At 44.1% G+C, this 16214-nt stretch overlaps 1 protein-coding gene across 1 annotated transcript in view; it reads right to left on the bottom strand.

Moving 5' to 3' along the window:
• Positions 1-5248, bottom strand: part of PTPRR (protein tyrosine phosphatase receptor type R) — a 227503-nt gene extending 222255 nt beyond the window's left edge. Inside the window, exon 1 of the mRNA XM_089674106.1 lies at positions 5053-5248. Coding sequence (XP_089530232.1) covers positions 5053-5137 — 85 coding nt within the window. The 5' untranslated portion in view covers positions 5138-5248. The remainder of the gene's footprint in view (positions 1-5052) is intronic.
• Positions 5249-16214: the final 10966 nt, after the last annotated feature.

The raw sequence follows: 16214 nt of genomic DNA, 5'->3' as shown, positions 1-16214 counted from the left end.
GGAAAAGCTTAAAACCATCAATAGTTATGTAAGCTTCCATGCTGACATTCACATAAACATTCTTGTGTGCATGGATGCTGTAACTCCATTGTGAAATATGCATTTAAAATACATGTATACAATGAGAATACATTTTATATTTCATGTATTTCCTGTAACTGTTAACAGCAACATTCACAGTCCACCTAGATGGGCAATATAAAACCCTACTGAGTAATTAAATAAAATATAATGTATTTAGGAAAGCTAGTGGTTTGTAATAATTACAAGCTTACATGTCATAGATATAATTATTTAGTCCTGAAGTTAAAAGTAATAATGATGACCTACTTAGGCTTTACTTCGGATGCCATTACAGTAGCATATTGACTGGCCTATTTAATGCTTTCCATAAATCTGGATTGATCACTTTTGGTGGGATCTGGCAACAATATCATGTCTATGCTATCACCCTTCCTGGCCAACTGATCTTGGCTAGAAATATTGATTGATCAGGTCTGAAAACCCTATCCATTTGCTGCGCTGTACTCCAGCATAAACTGTTGCTGAAGGCATATCCTCCGTGCTCTACAAAAAAACAAGCATGTATAGATCAGCCAGACATATATTTAGCACAGCAAGATTTTTTTTTTCAGAAAGGGAGCTCTTCCCATGGTTGAAATCAGGCCCGGATCTGGAGGGATGCTGGGATGGACTGTCCCCCCCCAGATAGTAATTTTGCCCCCCCCCCAGGACCCATGATGAAGGGAGAATCTCATTCGGAAACTTGCTATAAGGGGTCGCAGGTTCTATTTAATCATCTTCATCTAATGACAGTATAATACAGTACATACTAGCATTCCCTGATCACTCCTCCACGGCCTCTGCACTACCTGTCAGTTATTGTCAGTTGTGATTCATGGCACAGAAGTGCGCTGAGTGAACAGGGAATGCTGCTCTCTATTGACAATATGCCCCCTGTCTTTTTATACTGTACCCCAAGATTAGATCATCAGATCAAATCATCATTGTATTATCTATGGTCAACTTACAGTAGATCTTTTTATACCCTTTTTTTATTAATTTAAGGAGAGTTACTGGCCTGCAGTATCTGCCTAAGCAATTGAGATAAAATCTTTGATTGTTCATGCAAATACTGCTGGCCAGCAACTCTGCTGATCCAGCAATTAGCTTCTCTACACAGATTCACATAGGAAAGTTCTACATTGAGTCCATTCCATGTTCTTATTTAACTGAAGCCCTGATGAAGGGGTAGTTTTTCTGACCCACCCAAATGTGTGGGCTATTTAAAGGAATAAATGAATTTGGACTCTTTTCTACTTTGGTCAGATGATTCTCCCATTAGTGTGAGTGTGCAAGTTGCTACCAGTGACAGGAAAGCTATTGTAACAAGGTCATATGTTTCTTTAACATCACATCATCAGTATCACCTGAGATTGCATGTTCATTTCTGTGAAGGAAGGGAATGAAGAGCAGTTAGTCCTGAAACTGGCCACATTTCAGGATAAACAATAATGGGCAGCTGAAACAAAATCAAGGCAGCCAGTTGCCACAAGAACCCTGCACATCTTGCTAAGAACAAAACCAACTGAAGAATGGTGCATGCATGTAACAAATGTGGCATAAAATCTTGTGCACCTTTTTGAGCTCTTTTTTTCAGCTCAGAACAATTTTTGCCTGCATTTTCTGTACATTTTTACATGTTTTTGCTTGTGTGTACACAAGTGTTTTGCTTGTCATGCATGGGATTTTGTGTCTGTTCACATGCTACACTAGTGTAAATGTGGACTACTTGTGTGCATCACATTTCCTGCAGGCTGCTACCTCATATAAAAATCATTCCTTCATTCTACTGGATACTGGCCATAGCAACGATCTTCCAGTGCTGCACAGGTAGAAAGCAGCGGCCTGCAGTAAGAAATGTATACGCAGCTCGCACATCCCTACCTCCCTCCTCCACCATTCACAGAATTCTATTTAACAATGTAACACCTTCTGTGATAGGGAAGGGGAGATCCAGTCATTCATCCATTCCTCCTTCATTCACAGAATACGTTGCATTGTGAGACAATAAAAGTGCAAGTTATGTGAATGGTTGAGGAAGCAGGAAGAGGCAGTCAAGTGGAGCAAGTCCATCACACTTCCAGCAGCAGCATGGAACATTGTGCCTTTTAGTGGCATAAAGAAAGCAGCAGCCTGCAGAACAAAGGATACACACCATAACAGTTAATTAACTAATGAGTTTAATGCTGTGTCCCACTCCCCCCCCCCCTCAAAAAAAAGTAAAAAAAAAATAAATGTGAGCTTTAAATTTAATAAATACAATATATTTCTCAAGTGACCTTTATCTGCAACATATAGAGATTTTTCTAGTTAACATTTAAGCACCACCAATTTTGCATAGTGATTATGTTATGGCAGTGTAGCAAGCTTTGCATTGAGTAGTATGCTACTTGTAACACAGCAACAATGTTCTCCCAAGTAAGTCATTCAGACAGGTGCAGGATCAAACTGACTTGACAGTAATGATGGCAGATTACTTGAATGATCCATCAGAATTACCAGGTTTAAAGTATTATGCAGCAATATGGGAAGCAAAACCTATTTGTATGTTTGCTGCTTCTAAATATAGAGATGTGCTCTTCTGTGTTCACTGCACAGTCTCCCTGGTTCATGTAGATTCTTGTTTTCATTCATTCTGTATCCATCTAATACTAAGCACACATTCATGTCCTTGATGTAAAGGGAACATTCATATTTCTAAGTTAAGTATATATTTAGCATTTAAAATGAACCAAACAAGGCAACATAATAACACAGTCAGTGATTAATAAAAAGCTAATGCTGATACTGTAAAATAGAAAGCATGTTATGGCGGCAATAGAAGGCAAGGCTTGTATAGCATGTGCTATATACAGTTTGCTACTCAAATACTGTCAGCATTCTATTTATTTCTCTGAAGCCTTAGAGATAATGAACACAGAAGGACTGCAACTCATAATGTGGGTGATATGGGAGGAAAGAATCGTTTACATAACCCAGATTATTTCATCCCATGACTGTAATATAAGGCTGGGCATGGTAGTGAGCTGTCCATGGTGCTGATGCTGCCAGATCCAACTCCTTGGCAGATGTTAGAAGAGCAGTATGCAGGAATGCACAGTGATGTATGATATACACAACCCACTCTGTATTTTTATAAAGTCATATTAACTGGACTAGAATTGACAGATTAGTGAACTGTCTTTGGTGCTGATTATGGTGCTGATGCTGCCAGATCCAGCTCCTTGGCAGGTGTAAGGCTATGTTAGAGTAGCAGCTTGCAGGGATATATAGTGATGTGTGATATATACAAAGTATTCTCTGATTTTTATAAATTCTTATTTACTGGGCTATAATTGGCAGATTAGTGAGCTGTCTATGGTGATGGTGCTGATGCTGCCAGATTCAGCTCCTTGGCAGATATAAAGCTATATTGGGGCGGCAGCTTGCAGGAATACATAGTGATGTATAATAAAGTACTCTGATTATTCTGAAGTCTTATTTACTGGGCTATAATTGGCACATTAGTGAGCTGTCCATGGTCCTGATGCTGGTCCTGATGCTGCCAGATCCAGCTCCTTGGTAGGTGTAAGGCTATGTTAGAGCAGCAGCTTGCAGGAATACATGGTGATGGGTGATATATACAAAGTACTCTCTGATTTTTATAACTTCTTATTTACTGGGCTATAATTGTCAGATTAGTGAGCTGCCCATGGTTCCTGATGCTGGTCCTGATGCTGCCTGATCCAGCTCCTTAGACGGTGTACGGCTATGTAAGAGTAGCAGCTTGCAGGAATACATGGTGATGTGTGATATATATATAAAGTACCCTCAGATTTTTATAAATTCATGTTTACTGGGCTATAATTGTCAGATTAGTGAGCTGCCCATGGTTCCTGGTGCTGCTCCTGATGCTGCCAGATCCAGCTTCCTTGGCAGGTGTAAGGCTATGTCATAGCAGCAGCTTGCAGGAATACATAGTGATATGTGATATATACAAAGTACTCCTTGATTTTTGTGAAGTCTTATTTACTGGGCTGTAATTGTCAGATTAGTGAGCTGTCTGTGGTCCTGATGCTGGTCCTGATGCTGCCAGATCCAGCTCCTTGGCAGGTGTAAGGCTATGTTATAGCAGCAGCTTGCAGGGATATATAGTGATGTGTGATATATATAAAGTACCCTCTGATTTTTCTGAAGTCTTATTTACTGGGCTATGATTGTCAGATTAGTGAGCTGCCTATGGTCCTGATGCTGGTCCTGATGCTGCCATATCCAGCTCCTTGGCAGGTGTAAGGCTATGTTACAGTTACAGAAGCAGCTTGCAGGAATACATGGTGATGGGTGATATATATAAAGTACCCTCTGATTTTTATAAATTCATATGTACTGGGCTATGATTGTCAGATTAGTGAGCTGTCTATGGTGCTGATGCTGCCAGATCCAGCTCCCTGGCAGGTGTAAGGCTATGTTATAGCAGCAGCTTGCAGGAATACATGGTGATGGGTGATATATATAAAGTACCCTCTGATTTTTATAAAGTCTCATTTACTGGGCTATAATTGGCAGATCAGTGAGCTGTCTATGGTTGCTAAGGCTGGTTCCGAAGCTGCCAGATCCAGCTCCTTGGCAGAGCAGCAGTTTGCAGGATACACAGGGAGTGTATGATATAAACACACCAATCTTCCTATCAATAAAGTCCTGTAACTTTTCTATAATGACACATGACAGATTAGTGAGCAGTCAGGCCATGGTCCTGATGCTGCCACATCCAGCTCCTCATCAGATACACAGCTATGCTAGATCAGCAGCCACACAGTACTCCTATAGTATACACACCTCTCTCTGATTTTCAGACACAATTACACAAGAGTCACTTGCTGCACCGCATTTTGGATGAAAAATCTGAGTGACACGATCAATGTTATGCCCATGGCAGATGGATCAATATGTTTTCTAGCACACCCCTGTCCGGTATGTCTCCTATAGAGGGAAGGAAGCTGAGCACCTTACCTGCTGCAGTGCTGAGCAATAGGCACAGAACGGGAAAGCAGCAGCTCCTGTGCATGGTGACACTGGCAGCGATCTGGAGCAGCATCCCTCAGCCCGTTGCCTCTGGCAGGTAGAGTGCAGGCTGTGGCTAGCAGCAAGCAGCGCTCAGCAGTGTGTCAGGCTCCAGGCTGCTGCGATCTGCCTGCACGACCACGTGTTCCCAGCCGGCCAATCAGCTGCGACGTCTGATCTCGTGTAAAGGAGAGGAGGAAGCCTGTGTGCTCATCAAACAAAGGGCAGCCAGGAGCTTCCCTGCCAAGGGCTCTTAAGTCAGGGCTTTCAAAGCTCCCACCTCCTGGGGGTTCTGGGTTATTGCATTGCCACTGCACTGTGGGAAGAGCCTGGCAGCTTCTGTTTATTGGCAACTATCCCATTAGAACAATGTACTATATACCTAGATAAGTGCTATATACAAGTGTACTATGTAATACGTTTGTAGATAGATCTATATCTAATGTGTATATATATATATATATATATATATATATATATATATATATATACATATATATATATATATACATACAGTCAGGGCCATATACATTTGGACACAGGCACAATTTTAGTTTTTTCAGGTATTTACCAAACCATATTCAAGCTATAGTTTTATATATATAACCATATTCAAGCTATAGTTTTATATATATATATATATATATATATATATATATATATATATATGGGCTGGAAGTGCACTCTCTCAGGTTTAATTTGAGAGTATGTACATCCAAATTGGAGGAAGGGTTTAGGAATTACAGCTCTTAAGAGTAGCCATTCCCCCTTTTTCAAGGGACCAAAAGTAATTGGACAATTGAATCAAAAGCTGTTTCATGGCCAGGTGTGGGCTGTATCTTCATTATTTCTTCATCAATTAAGCAGGTAGTTGATTCTAAGTGTGGTATTTGCATTTGGAATCTGTTGCTGTGAACTTACATCATGCCTTCAAAGGAGCTGTTCATGCAAGTGAAACAGGCCATTGTAAGGCTTGAAGAATGAAACAAATCCATCAGAGAGAGAGAGCAGCAACATATCAACAAATCAACAGTTTGGTACATTCTGAGAAAATAAGAACGCACTAATGAGCTCAGCAACACAAAAAGGCATAGAAGTCCACGGAAGACAACAGTGGTGGATGATCGCAGGATCCTCCTTATGGTAATGAAAAACCCATTCACAACATCCAGACAAGTGAAGGACACTCTCCAGGAGGTGAGAGTATCATTTTCAAAGTCTACAATCAAAAGAAGACTTCACGAAAGCAAATACAGAGGGTTCACCACAAGGTGCAAACCATTCATAAGCCTGAAGAATAGAAAAGCCAGATTAGAATTTGCCAAAAACCATCTAAAAAAGCCAGACCAGTTCTGGAAAAGCATTCTTTGGACGGATGAAACTATGATTAAGTTGTACCAGAATGACGGGAAGAAAAAAGTGTGGAGAAGGCTTGGAACAGCTCATGATCCAAAGCACACAATGTCATCTGTAAAACATGGTGGAGGCAGTGTGATGGAATGGGCATGCATAGCTTCCAATGTGTCACGTACCTGGTTGGGGAGCCTGATGTGGAGAGGATGCGTCCTCTTACGACTCCCGCTCGGAGCCCCTGATAGTGGGAACAGAGGGCGCAGAGCCAGGAATGGCACGAGTGCCGGGTAGGTCTGGAGCTGGTAGCAGGCAGATGAAGATCCAGGAGATCCAGATGCAGGCCAGGTGCGGATGCAGGAACGTAGGTGCAGCAGGCAGGTATGGCGGCAATCAGGATACAGACTGGGACTGAACACAGGAGTGTGGATGCAGCAGCAGGCAGGTATGGAAGTGACCAGGATGCAGGCCGGATGCAGGACCGTGGGTGTAGCAGCAGGTAAGTTTAGCGGTGACCAGGATGCAGGCCAGGTGCAGGACCGTGGGTGCAGCAGCAGGTAAGTATAGTGGTGACCAGGATGCAGGCCAGGTGCAGGACTGTGGGTGCAGCAGCGGGTAAGTATGACAGCCATCAGGATGTAAGCCAAGTGCAGGTACAGGTAACTAGGTGCAACAGAGTCAGACAAGCCAGGTCAGTATCAGACGAGCAGATCAAGTACAAGGGAGCAGGCAAGCGGATAGTCAGGGATAGCCATGGTCGGTGCAGGCGGAGTTTTTTCTTACTCAGGTCAGATCAGGATACAGGTAACAGAATCAGGCAATAGAGTACAGGGACGTTATAGACCAGAAGGCATTGATTTCACTGTATTGCAGGTTTAAATAGCCTGCCTGCGGTGACGTGTACGCTACTGCGCATGCGTGCACTTCCACGCTTCTGCGCATGCGTTCCTGTGCATGCGCACTCGCACCACCACGGCCCGAGGGGATCCTTCGCCGTTGCACTGCTGCATGGCGACAGGATCCCTGACAGTGCCCCCTCCCTAAGGGCAGCCTCCGGATGCCCAACTGGGCCATCTTCTCTGGATGCCTGCGCTTGAATGCCACGATTAAATCTTTAGCGTGGATGTTAGACTCCAGTTCCCATGAATTGTCTTCAGGTCCATAACCTTTCCATTTAATTAAATATTGGAGTTGGTTCCTCCTTTTTCTTCAGTCAACAATAGTTTCTACCTCATATTCTTCTTCACCGTTGATGATCACTGGTTCAGGTGGCCCTAATTCCGACCTGGAAAGGGGTTAGAGACTGCAGTCTTGAGCAACGATACGTGGAATACAGGATTTACCTTTAGTGATCCTGGTAGTATGAGCTCGTATGCTACATCATTAATTCTCCTTTTTACTGGAAAAGGTCCCAAGAACTTGGGGCCTAACTTCCTTGAGGGACAGGTTAACCTTAGATTGGCTGTTGACAACCATACCTGTTCGCCTGGTTCCAGGACTAGATTCCCTGTCCTTTTTCTGTCAAAGAATTTATTATTATCTAGCTGAGCCTTTGAGATTGTCTCCTGTAGCATCTTGTTGTTCTGTTGAAGGAATTCAAAGGTATCTTGGACTGCTGGGATTGCTGATTCAGGTACTAGATTGGAAATTAATGCAGGATGAAATCCATAGTTAGAGAAGAAGGGAGACTATAGGCAAATTCAGCCAAGGGTAAAAGTGATACCCAGTCATCTTGAGAAAAGGACGTGAAACAACGAATGTACTGCTCCAAGGTCTGGTTGGTTCTTTCTGTTTGGCTGTTAATCTGAGGGTGATAGACTGAAGAGAGTGAGAGTCCCACTTTCAACTTCTTGCAAAGGGCTTTCCAGAATTTCAAGGTGAATTGCACCCCTCGATCTGAGATGATGTTCCCTGAGACACCATGGAGCCTCACCACCTCTCTTATAAAGATTTGTGCTGTCTCTGCTGCAGATGGTACTCCCTTCATAGCAATAAAGTGGGCCATCTTAGAAAAACGATCCACTATAACAAAGATAGCTGAGAATCCTTCTGATGGTGGCAGTTCTACAACGAAGTCCATCAATATCATTCTCCAAGGATGGTCAGGAACTGGTAGAGGCCTTAATAATCCCCAGGTCTTGCTTCTGTTGCCCTTGTTCCATATACATGTGGGACAGGAATTTACATAAGCCTTGCAATCCTGCTCCCATTCAGGACACCAGAACAGGTGCTGTACTAGGTCTAAGGTCTTGTGGACCCTGAAATGTCCTGCCAGCAGATGGTCATGACACAGCACTAAAATTGCCAGTTGGGTAGTTTCTGGTGCAAAGATTTTGTTCCCTGACCATAGTAACCCTTCTCTAAAGGACAGAGTTATTCCTGGAGGGGATGGAGCTCCAAACGATGCCTTCTGGATCTGCGAAAAAAAGTCTGGTTGTAAGAGGCAGAAGCTACCTGTTGAGAGCACTGTATCAGGGGTAGGAGGATCCTTCGGGTCATCAAACATCCTAGACAGGGCATCAGGTTTGATATTCTTAGAGCCTGGTCTATAGGTAATGTGGAAGCTGAATCTGGAAAAGAAGACTGCCCACCTGGCTTGTCGGGGTTTTAGATGTTTTGCAGTCTTCAGGTACTCCAGATTTTTGTGATCGGTGTAGATCAGAATAGGATGTGCTGCTCCCTCTATAAGGTACCTCCATTCCTCCAAGGCTGGTTTGATGGCCAGTAATTCTCGGTCCCCTACATCGTAGTTTCAATCTTCCGGGGATAATTTTCTGGAAAAGAAAGCAACAGGATGAAGCAGGAGTTTCAGACCTTGCCGCTGCAATAGAACGGTCCCAACAGCACTCTCCGAGGCATCTACTTCTACCACAAAGGGTAGTGATGGATCCGGATGGCTTAATATGGGTGCTGAGGTAAAAAGTCCCTTTAATGAATTAAAAGCATTTTGGGCTTCTGGTGTCCAATGGAATCGGACTCCCTGTTTGGTTAATTGATAGGAGTGATGATGGCTGAGAATTTCTTGATGAACCTTCTGTAAAAATTGGCGAAGCTTATGAAGCGCTGTACTCCCTTTTTATCAGATGGTGCAGGCCATTCCAGAATGGCAGAAACTTTCTGGGGATCCATTTTGAAGCCTTCCGTGGATATAATCAATCCTAGGAATTGAATACTCTGAAGTTCAAACTCACATTTCTCTGGTTTAGCGTAAAGTCCGTGTAGTCGGAGGCGACCAAGGACCTTCTGCACATGACCCCAGTGAAGCTCAATGGATGCAGAAAAGATCAGGATGTCATCGACATGTACAATCACGAATATGTCTAAAAAATCCCTGAAGATGTCATTCATTAGGTGCTCGAAGGTTGCAGGAGCATTGCACAGTCCGAAGGGCAAAACTAAATATTCATAGTGCCCAAATTTGGTACGGAAGGCTGTCTTCCACGCATCTCCTTCTCTGAGCCTTACGAGATTGTAGGCCCCTCTCAAGTCTAATTTAGTGAATATGTTCATGGATCTGACCCTCTGGAAGAGTTCTGGGACTAGTAGTAGAGGATATCTATTCTTCACCATGATAATTTTTAATTCACGGTAGTCCACACATGGACGGAGGGAGTGATCCTTTTTTTCTACAAAGAAGATCCCTGCCCCTGCTGGTGAGGTGGAGGGGTGGATGAACCCCTTTTTGAGATTATCTTCAATGTAGTCCTTTAATGCCACCAACTCACGTTCTGATAGTGGGAAGATCCGACCAAAGGGGATCTCAGCGCCAGGTAGAAGTTTGATCGGGCAGTCGTAGGGCCTGTGAGGTGGAAGGCTGTCTGCACCACGTTTACTGAAGACATCCAGAAAGTCATGGTATACTGCTGGAACCATTTGGCCTACTTCGGTATCATTTTCCATGCATAACAGGGGCCCGGTTGGAGCAGGACCTTGGGGAAAGCAGTGCTCATGGCAGTAGACCGATTGAAAGTCCACTTCACCAGATACCCAATTTACACTGGGGTTGTGGGCCTGCACCCATGGGATCCCCAAGATGACTGGAAACAGTAGTGATGCAATAACATCCAGGCATAGTAGTTCCTTGTGACCAGATGGAGATATTATAACAGGAAGTGGGATCATTTCCTGTGTGACTGCCCCAGACTTAATATTCGATCCATCGACCATATATACTGTCAGTCTCTGAGTCTTCTGACTTTTAAGGGTATCTGGTGTTGCTGAGCGAAGGTTGCATCGATAAAGCAACTGCAGGCCCCAGACTCAATGATAGCGGGTACTGGAAAGCTGGAATGAGATGGAAATGGCAAGATGAGCAGGGTTGACAGTTGGTATTTTAGCAGGCAGGGTGGTCAGAGCCTTACGTAATTTTGCAGGGCAGTTCCGTACATAGTGGCCCGGTTCTCCACAATAGAGGCATAGGTTGCCCTGTTGGCGGTGTTGCCATTCCTTGGGGGTGAGTGAGGTTCGTAGCAACCCTATTTGCATGGGCTCAGGTTCATCAGAGTTGGGTGTAGCAGGGCTGGTTGGTGCCATGCCCGTTGGAGGTGGTACCCTGGGTAGCATCCACATGGGACGAACTTGGCCTTTCAAACCTTCGTTCCCTGAGTCGGCAGTCAATTTGGATAGCCAGATTAATAAGCTCTTCCAATGTATTAGGTACTCCGACTCGAGCTAACTCATCTTTCAGGGGTTCGGCAAGACCTAAACTGAACTGGTATTGTAGGGCAGCGTTGTTCCAATCGGTATCGGTGCTCCAACGCCGGAACTCTGTTACATAGTCATCAGCTGCCCTGCGACCCTGCTGAAGAGAGTGGAGTGCAGCTTCTGCTGACGCAGATTACTGGGGATTGTCATAGAGCTGCTCCATAGCCTCAAAGAAACGATTTAAGGAAGACAGTTTAGCATCTTCCTTCTCCAACAAATGGTGGGCCCATGCCTGCGGTTCACCATGGAGAAGTGAGATCAAAACTCTCACCTTAGTTGCCTCTAAGGAAAAGGTGGAGGGTTGCAACGCAAAATAGAGTTCACAGGCATTGCGGAAAGCCCTTAATTTGTGGCGGTCGCCAGAATATCTTACAGGTGTAGGTACTCTAAGCTCAGGAGGCAACATCATCACTGTAGGGCTTGCCATGGCTCCTGGAGCGACAGTTGGAGTGGATGTCGCTGCAGTGCTAGCAGAAGGTGTGGGTGCTGATAGGGCCTGAAAATGGTCCTCCAGATGGTTATACCCTTCTTGCAGGCACTTGACGGCTTGTGTCAATACCGCAATATGCAGATCTCTTCCAGAGGAGAAGCCCCTCTCTCAGTCTCCGACATGGCCTTCTGGTACTGTCACATTCCTGGTTGGGGAGCCTGACGTGGAGAGGAGGCATCCTCTTACGAGCCCCTGATAGTGGGAACAGAGGGCGCAGAGCTAGGAGTGGCACGAGTGCCGGGTAGGTCTGGAGCTGGTAGCAGGCAGGTGCAGACCCAAGAGATCCGGATGCAGGCCAGGTGTGGATGGAGGAACGCAGGTGCAGCAGCAGGCAAGTATGGCGGCAATCAGGATGCAGACTGGGACTGACAACAGGAGTGTGGTTGCGGCAGCAGGCAGGTATGGCAGTGACCAGGATGCAGGCTGGATGCAGGACCGTGGGTGCAGCAGCAGGTAAGTATAGCGGTGACCAGGATGCAGGCCAGGTGCAGGACCGTGGGTGCAGCAGCAGGTAAGTATAGCAGTGACCAGGATGCAGGCCAGGTGCAGGACCGTGGGTGCAGCAGCGGGTAAGTATGGCAGCCGTCAGGATGTAAGCTAGGTGCAGGTACAGGTAACTAGGTGCAGCAAAGTCAAACAAGCCGGGTCAGTATCAGAGAAGCAGATCAAGTACAAGGGAGCAGGCAAGCGGATAGTCAGGGATAGCCAGGGTCGGTGCAGGTGAAGTTCTTTCTTGGTCAGGTCAGATCAGAATACAGGTAACAGAATCAGGCAATAGAGTACAGGGACGTTATAGACCAGAAGGCATTGATTTCACTGTATTGCAGGTTTAAATAGCCTGCCTGCGGTGACGTGTACGCTACTGCGCATGCATGCACTTCCACACTTCTGTGCATGCACGCATGCACGCTCCCACGCATGCTTACTCGTACCACCGCGGCCCGTCACACGGCTGCACGGCGACAGGATCCCTGACACAGTGGCACTGGGTCATTGGTGTTTATTGATGATATGACAGAAGACAGAAGCAGCCTGATTAATTCTGCAGTGTTTACAGATATACTGTCAGCCCAGATTCAGCCAAATGCAGCAATTCAGAATTCTTCAGAATTCCACATAGGTGTTAGATTGGGTTCAGATCAGGAGATATACTTGGCCACTGAATCACTTTCATTCTGTTCTTCTTGAGAAATGCAACAGTGGCCTTAGATGTGTGTGTTTTGGATCATTGTCATGTTGGAGAAGTGCACAATGACCAAGGGAACAGAGTAATGGTAGCATCTTATCTTTCAATATAGAGCAGTACATCTGTGGGTTCATGATACCATCAATGAAATGCAGCTCCCTGACACCAGCAGCATTCCTGCAGCCCCACAGAAGGACACTGCCACCACCATGTTTCACTGTAGGCACCATGCATTTTCTTTGTACTCTTCACCGCTGGGACACCATACAGTTTTGAAGCCATCAGTTCCAAAAACAATTATCTTGGTCTCATCACTCCAGAATACAGAGTCCCAGTAGTCTTCTTTTCCAGCATGGGTCCTGGCAAATTCTAGATGGGTTTTTTTGTGCATGGGCTTTAGGAAAGGCTTCCTTCATGGATGACACCCATGCATGCCATTCCTCTGCAGTGTACACCGTATTGTGTTACAGGGAACTTTCACCCCTTTCTACTTCTTTAGCTAACTGCAGTGAACTTGCATGGTGAATTTCTTCAACCCTTCTCATCAAAAGATGCTCCTGTTGAGGTGTCAATTTCTGTGGATGGCCTGGATGTCTCTGTTAGACGGTTGTAGTTCCATCTTTGCTACATTTTTGTATCACTTTTGCTACAGTATTCTGACTGATGAGTAAAGCTTTGCTGATCTTCTTGTAGCCTTCATCTTTCGTGTGTAAAGAAATTATTTTCTTTATCAGGACTGGTGCCATTGCTGGCAGCATGAAAAGTTTAATGAATAATTAGATTCACCTGTAGTTGAATTCTTGTTAATTAGGATTTTTCTGTCTAAAATTTAGCTTTGCTTCTAAAACATTTATTGGGGTGTATTTATTTTTGCAACACGATCTTGAATGAATTTGTTAGGAAAAATACTTTTCTGTGTGTGCAAATTAACAAATCTTGTTTTCAATCAATGGCCGGCATTTGTGGGATTATTTTGTAGTATAGTGTTCCATAGAAAATGTTGATTCTGAAAGGAAAGTAAAGTCTGACAAATCTGTTGGGGTGTACTCATTTATGCTGAACACTGTGTGAATATACAGGTGAAACTCGAAAAATTAGAATATTGTACAAAAGTTCATTTATTTCAGTAATGCAACTTAAAAGGTGAAACTAATATATGAGATAGACTCATTACATGCAAAGCAAGATAGTTCAAGCCGTGATTTGTCAAAATTGTGGTGATTATGGCTTACAGCTCATGAAAACCCCAAATCCACAATCTCAGAAAATTAGAATATTGTGAAAAGGTGCAATATTCTAGGCTCAAAGTGTCCCACTCTAATCAACTAATTAAGCCATAACACCTGCAAAGGGTTCCTGAGCTTTTAAATGGTTCAGTCTGGTTCAGTAGGAATCACAATCATGGGAAAGACTGCTGACCTGACAGTTGTGCAGAAAACCATCATTGACACCCTCCATAAGGAGGGAAAGCCTCAAAAGGTAATTGCAAAAGTTGGATGTTCCCAAAGTGCTGTATCAAAGCACATTAATAGAAAGTTATGTGGAAGGGAAAAGTGCACAAGCCAGCAGGGAGTGGATTGAGGCTGGAGTCAGTGCATCAAGAGCCACCACATGGGCTTTAAATGTCGTATTCCTCTTGTCAAGCCGCTCCTGAACAACAAACAACAGCAGAAGCGTCTTACCTGGGCTAAAGAAAAACAGACCTGGTCTGTTGCTCAGTGGTCCAAAGTCCTCTTTTCTGATGAGAGTAACTTTTGCAGCTCATTTGGAAACCAAGCCAGAGTATGGAGGAAGAATGGAGAGGCACACACTGCAAGATGCTTGAAGTCCAGTGTGAAGTTTCCACAGTCTGTGTTGATTTGGGGAGCCATGTCATCTGCTGGTGTTGGTTCACTGTGCTTCATTAAGTCCAGGGTCAACGCAGCCATCTACCAGGAGATTTTGGAGCACTTCATGCTTCCTTCTGCAGACGAGCTTTATGGGAATGCTGACTTCATTTTCCAGTAGGACGTGGCACCTGCCCACACTGCCAAAAGCACCAAAACCTGGTTCAATGACTGTGGGATTACTGTGCTTGATTGGCCAGCAAACTCGCCTGACCTGAACCCCATAGAGAATCTATGGGGCATTGCCAAGAGAAAGATGAGAGACATGAGACCGAACAATGCAGAAGAGCTGAAGGCCGCTATTGCAGCATCCTGGTCTTCCATAACACCCCAGCAGTACCACAGGCTGATAGCTTCCATGCCGCGCCGCATTGAGGCAGTCATTGCAGCAAAAGGGGCCCAAACCAAGTACTGAGTACATATGCATGCTTATACTTTTCAGAGGTCCAATATTGTTCTATGTACAATCCTTGTTTTATTGATTGCATGTAATATTCAAATTTTCTGAGATTGTGGATTTGGGGTTTTCATGAGCTGTAAGCCATAATCATCACAATTATGACAAATCACGGCTTGAACTATCTTGCTTTGCATGTAATGAGTCTATCTCATATATTAGTTTCACCTTTTAAGTTGCATTACTAAAATAAGTGAACTTTTGCACGATATTCTAATTTTTCGAGTTTCACCTGTATATCACTGTACAAAAGTTTTAGACATTTGTGAAAAATGCTGCAAATTAAAAATGCTTTCAGAAATAGAAGTGTCAATAGCTTATTTTTATCAATTAACAAAATAAAAAGTATATGAACAGAAGAGAAATCCAAATCAAATCAATATTGATTATCAAAATCAGTGTGACTACCCTTTGCCTTAAATTCTTCTATCACAGTTTTTTTAAGAACTTGGCAGGTAGGTTGTTCCAAACATCTTGGAGAACTAACCACAGATCATCTGTGGATGTTGGCTGCCTCAAATCCGTCTCTTCATGTAATTCCAAACAGACTTGATGATGTTGAGATCAGAGCTCTCTGGGGATTAAATCATCACTTCCAGGACTCCTTGTTCTTTGTTATGCTGAAAGTAGTTTGTGATGACATTGGCTGCATGTTTGGGGTCATTGTCCTGCTGCAGAATAAATTTTGGGTCTGTCACATGCCTCCCTGCTGGTATGGCATGATGGATAAGTACTGTATCTGTCTATTTCTCAGCATTGAGGACACCGTTGATCCTGACCAAATCTCCTAATCCTGTTGCAGAAATGCAGCCCCAAACTTCACTGCTTCACTGTTGCCTGCAGACACACATTATTATACCACTCGCCAGCCCTTTGTGAACAAACTGCCTCCTGCTACAGCCAAATAATTCAAATTCTGACTCAACAGTCCAGAGCAACTGCTGCTGTTTGTCTGTATCCTAGTTCCTATGTTTTTTTCCATAATTGAATCACTTAGCTTTGTTCCCATGTCCTATGCACAAAGAGATAGGAACTGGG

This window comes from Staurois parvus, unplaced genomic scaffold (assembly GCF_062004578.1).
Source record: "Staurois parvus isolate SC_StPar_1 unplaced genomic scaffold, SC_StPar_1.0 ptg000147l, whole genome shotgun sequence".
Taxonomy (NCBI): Eukaryota; Metazoa; Chordata; class Amphibia; order Anura; family Ranidae; genus Staurois; species Staurois parvus.
Note: the sequence above shows the minus strand (reverse complement) of the source record. Positions and strands in the feature narration are given on the sequence as shown.